The 5,568-nt window shown below is 33.3% G+C and overlaps 1 protein-coding gene across 1 annotated transcript; it reads left to right on the top strand.

Annotated features, from left to right (window-relative positions):
• The first annotated feature begins 707 nt into the window (after positions 1-707).
• LOC114746910 (MDIS1-interacting receptor like kinase 2-like) lies at positions 708-3,336 on the top strand. Its single transcript, XM_028935186.1, has 2 exons — positions 708-2,447; positions 2,884-3,336. Exons 1-2 carry the CDS (start codon positions 708-710, stop codon positions 3,334-3,336), a joined length of 2,193 nt encoding a protein of 730 aa, XP_028791019.1.
• Positions 3,337-5,568: the final 2,232 nt, after the last annotated feature.

Below are 5,568 nucleotides of genomic sequence, written 5' to 3' on the forward strand. Positions count from 1 at the left end.
AGTGGGTCTTCTATTAATAAACCAAGCTAGTAGATCTTTTCAACTTGACCCTTTATTAAAATTAATATCCACAATAAAGGGTTCTACTAGAATTAAAATAATGCAGTGCAATAAAATAGGGCAAGACTATTACATTTTTGTATGTTCTGTATTTTAGATCAAGTAGAGCTTTATAACTTTGCCTTATAATTAAAATATGAGAGACTATAAATTAATTATTGTCATTCTCAATGGTTATAGTATATTGTAAATTTGATTAGTAGATATATAAAGATAAAACCCTAACAAATCTTCTTAATCACCAAGTTGTTTAAGTTCATGAAGTGTTGGGAAAACAATAATGATGAGTTCCTGTTGCCGTTGAAAGTTAAGCAACAAAACAAAAGAAAAAAGAAAAGAAAAGAAAAGAAAAAGAAGTGAAACACCGTCAATTTTAAAGAGGAAAACTTTAGCAGATCCAAGAATCATACTTTATATCTCTTGAAGCAATATTAGTTAAGTTTGCGCATGCCTATCGCAAAATATTATTATTGTATACTGAGAAATTATTGCCTGCAAGGCCAGCCCATGCTATAAGAAGGCCTGTATCATCAACTTGAACATCCCAAGCCTCAGATAGCCTCCATTTACAGCCACCAACTCACCCGCTGAGCTAATATTCCGTCTTTGAACATATTCCTAGCTGATTCAAAACTTCAACCAAAAACATGTCTGAAAGAGATTCCACTAAGATGCTAGCATTCTTCTTCTATGTCGCTTTCTTTGCATCTGCTGCTGCTAGAGATAGTGAAGCAGAAGCTCTGTTGAAGTGGAGAGATAGCTTTAACAAAGAAAGCACATACACCTTGTCATCTTGGAAGAATGATACTAATCCTTGCAAAGACTTGTGGAGGGGAATTTCTTGTGATGAGTCCATGTCTGTGATCAACATAAGTCTCTCAAACCATAGCCTTCAAGGTATGCTTTCCAATCTCAACTTCACTGCCTTTCCTAATCTCCTCTACTTCAATATAAGTTACAACCAATTTTATGGATCCATTCCCCACGAAATTGGTAATTTGTCCAGAAGTTTGATGTTGAGTGTGTCAGATAATCCATTAATTAGGGGTCCCATTCCTCCTGAAATCTGGAACCTAACCACTCTAAATAGTCTTGATCTTAGTGCATGTAGTCTCACAGTACCAATTCCCCAAGAAATTGGGAATTTGAGGAATTTGAGCCTCCTATATCTTGGAAGAAGTTCCTTTTCTAGTCTCATTCCTAAAGAGATTGGAATGCTAAGCAATCTTGTAGACCTTTGTTTGCAAAGCAACTCTCTATCAGGGAGAATCCCATCATCAATTGGAAATTTGACCAAGTTACAGATACTTTTTCTTTATGAGAACAATCTCGGGGGTCCTATTCCTACTGGATTATGGAGTCTCTATTCTCTCATTAGTATTCAATTACATGGCAATGGATTTTCTGGGCCAATCTCTCCCTCTATTGGAAACCTGACAAATCTCAGAGACTTAACCTTAGCTGATAATAGACTAGTACTTTCTGTTCTAATTCCTCAATCCATTGGTAACATGATCAATTTAAACCAACTCTTTCTACAAAATAATAGTCTTTCAGGACATATTCCTTCCACCATAGGAAACATGACAAAGCTCGATACTCATGGATTAATGAAGAACAATCTTAGTGGTCAACTTCCACAGGAAATGAATAACTTAAGTTGTTATAGTTTACAACTGGGTGGTAATCATTTCCATGGCCATTTGCCACAACAGATTTGTCAACATAAGAGATTATATAGGTTTGTTGCTAGAGGTAACCAGTTCACTGGTCCTATTCCAACTAGTTTGAAGAACTGTTTTAGTCTAAAAAGACTCATGTTTCAGACTAACCAATTAGTTGATAATATCACGGATGCTTTTGGAGTATATCCTCATTTGAACTACATTGATCTAAGTGGAAATCAATTGTATGGCCACCTTTCATCTAGGTGGGGAGAGTATCTAAATCTCACACAATTGGTTATTCACAATAACAAGTTTTCTAGCAGTATACCACCAGAACTAGGAGAGGTAACTAAGCTTGGTTTACTTAATCTGTCTTTAAATCTTTTGTTTGGACAAATTCCAAAACAACTTAGGAAGTTGACCATGTTGACAAAACTCTTTTTGACCCACAATAACTTCTTTGGTAGCGTCCCCTCAAATATAAGATCACTTAGTCGGCTTGAAACTTTGGAGCTGGCAGCAAATAATTTCAATGGCACAATCACAAGAGAGCTTGGAGAATTAAAAAGCTTAAAGTTCTCGAACTTGAGCAAAAACAAATTTGATGAAAGCATTCCCCTTGAGTTTGGTCAACTCCAACATCTTGAACAACTTGATCTTAGTGACAATTTGTTAACTGGAAAAATACTGGCAAGACTTGGAATATTACTTGCATTGCAAGTATTGAACTCTCACATAATAATCTCAATGGCACCGTTCCTTCCACTTTCAGTCGATCAATGTCAGCTTTGTCTACAGTTGACATATCATAGAATCAATTAGAAGGCCTCATTCCAAACAACCTAGCCTTTAACAACATTGATGCATTGAGGAATAATAAAGGCTTGTGTGGTGATGTCACTGGTTTAAGTCCCTGTGATGATTTTCAAACAAATCGACGTGGCCATAAGAGTAAAAAGTTCTTGATAATATTCCTTCCATTGACCATATTGCTATTATTGCTTGTTGGAGCATCTTTCATTTTTGCTCGAATAGCAACAAAAGCAAAAGGTAAAGATGGAGAAGGTTCACCAGAAGATGTTTATTTTATATAGAGTCTTGATAGAAAAAAAATGTATGAAGATATCATTGAAGCGATAATGGAATTTAATGAAAGATATCTTCTTGGGACGGGGGCCAAGGAAGTGTTTATAGGGCTAAGTTGTGTACAGGTGATGTTGTTGCTATAAAGAAGCTTCATTCAATGCCAAGTGGGGAAATCTCCAACAAGAAAGCTTTCACAAGTAATATTCAAGCTTTGACAGAGATCAAACATTGTAACATTGTGAAATTGTATGGGTTTTTTTCCAATTCACAATTCTCCATTTTGGTTTATGAGTTCTTGGAAGGTGGTAGCTTGGACAACATACTAAAGAATCTGAAACAAGCCACTGAGTTTAAGTGGAATAAGAGGGTGAATGTTGTTAAAGGGGTGGCTAATGCTTTATTTCATATGCATCATGGCTGTTCAATTCCCATTGTTCATCACGACATATCAAGCAAGAATGTTCTTCTAAGTTTTGACTATGAAGAAGCTCGCGTCATTGCCTTTGGACAACAAAGTTTTTGAATCCTAACTCAAACAACATGGCCACATTTGGGTATGCTGCACCAGGTAAGACTACCTTTTCCCCCCTTCTTTCCAAAGTATTAATCTTTGCTATATTATGGATATATATAACATTAAATCCTATTGCAGAGGTTGCTTTCATTATGAAAGCAAACGAGAAATGTTATGTTTATAGCTTCGGAGTATTGACTTTAGAAATCATTATGGGTACACATCCTGTGGAACTTATTTCATCTTTGGCAGAGAATTCAACCAATAATGATTTGTTGTTAAGGGATGTGTTGGACTCACGACTTTCTCCACTCACAAAACCAATCCTAGATGATGTGATCTTAGTTGCAAAAATAGCTTTTTCTTGCTTGAATGAGACTCCTGAATCTCGTCCAACCATGGAACAAGTATCTAGGGAGCTTGCAAGGACACCAAAATCCTATTCAGAGGATCAATTTCACACCATCACAATTGGACAACTAATGAGGGATTGAACTTGATTTGGAAGTGTGTCTGCAAAGTGTTGTTCTTGATGTTTTAACGTAAATTTTCTAAGCATGTGATGATTTTTGTCTCATATGTATGATCGGTTTGGAACTTGTACAAAACTGAAGTGAATGTTTTGTTTCAGCATCATCGTTTCAACTCTTGTAACGTAATATAATGGGTGGCTATGATCATTTTATGTCAGATTTATATCTTTTATTACTTCAATCAAAAGTGAAAAAGTAAAATCATTTACATGGACTAATATATCGCATGCTTTTGTTTTTTTAAACAGGGAATATAAAGTTTTTGAAATATTACACTCAATTGGAGAAGCAGTACAGTAATATAGCGCGATGAGTGTTCAGCCTCTTATTTTAATGCACATATCTATTATGTATGTTTTGACATTAACTCTTAAATAAAATATAAGACAAATTAATCATCTGGTGCTTAAATTTTCAACTCATTTAAAACTCAGTTCTTATTTTTGTTACTAATTTAATATTCAACTTAATTAATCAGTAAAATCCATCAAAATTAATCTAAACTCTCTCTTATAATGTGCTAAAATATTTACTCAAGTAACATTCGAATTTCCTATCATACTTGAAATCATTTACATTACACTAAATTGAGTTATCACGCAATATATAACATACATGTCACAATATCATAAATTGTAAATAACATGAATATAATTTTATATGGGGGTTTGTTTGATGCCCAGAATGAAAGCTATGAATGAAAATGGAAAAGAAACAATGAAAGAAATGGGATGTAATGAATTATATTTTGCTCACAGTATGAAAGGAAATACAAATATAAACTTTTCCATTTTTTTAATTTAACATGTTTAAAATAATGAATGAAAAGAGATAAGTTTTAATTGAGTCACTTCTTCTCTTTAACTAAAGTTACGCATGCTTTAATCATCAAAAGGAAAAATAAAAAGTTATGTTTAACTTCTTCTCTCCTTCCTTTCCTTATTTTTAATAAAGTAGTGGGACTCTTCCAAAAGATAAGGGCTGTGTTGCAGGAAAAATAATCGTCATTATTGAATTGTCAAGTTGCTTAACAATGGATATATATAAATACACACACATATATATATATATGATTATATGCTTAGTGGGGAGACCCACCAGTCATCGAGCTAAGAACCTTAACAACCCATCTTTTGATTCCATTTTTCTTTATCAATACCGATCTAAGGATTATCTTTACCTAGTTTGTTTTTATCAGTCCAAGATTTATAACCATCACTACTGGACTCGTTCAATTTTTTTTTTCTTGCAATTTTTCGTTTTGTAATTGTAATGCTAGTCAATTGCTTACCTGTTTACCTTCTTGTTCTGTTCTTTTTTTTTTTATCAAAGCTATATATATGCGTGCCTATATATATATATATATATATATATTGCAGAGACATGAAATGTATTTGAGTGGAAATAATAGGCATGAGACCATATGGATATAATATACTATTTTGGTTTTATTTATAGAGTATTTTCAGCATGTTTCACACAAACCAAGAAAAATATCAAATTGCATTAACTCTCTCTTAAAGTAAAACAGCTTTCTAACTTTACCTCTTATTTAATATAGATACCTTTAAAAAAATAACTATCTATACTATAATAAATGAAGAACAAAATAGTATGTTCATACTAAAAATTTAATGAGTTGTGACTTATAAATAGAATCAAGAAAAATCTTTTCTCTTATAAATGGGATCATAGCAATATAAGCTAA

Source organism: Neltuma alba, unplaced genomic scaffold (assembly GCF_004799145.2).
Source record: "Neltuma alba isolate B1F8T4 unplaced genomic scaffold, ASM479914v2 tig00005136_pilon, whole genome shotgun sequence".
In the NCBI taxonomy this organism is placed as follows: Eukaryota; Viridiplantae; Streptophyta; class Magnoliopsida; order Fabales; family Fabaceae; genus Neltuma; species Neltuma alba.

Bases quoted from the DNA above. Each gene is read 5' to 3' on its own strand.
- LOC114746910 (XM_028935186.1), top strand. From the start codon at position 708: ATGTCTGAAAGAGATTCCACTAAGATGCTAGCATTCTTCTTCTATGTC. The intron at 2,448-2,883 runs GTATTGAACTCT...ATTTAATGAAAG, and splicing joins GAATATTACTTGCATTGCAA to ATATCTTCTTGGGACGGGGG.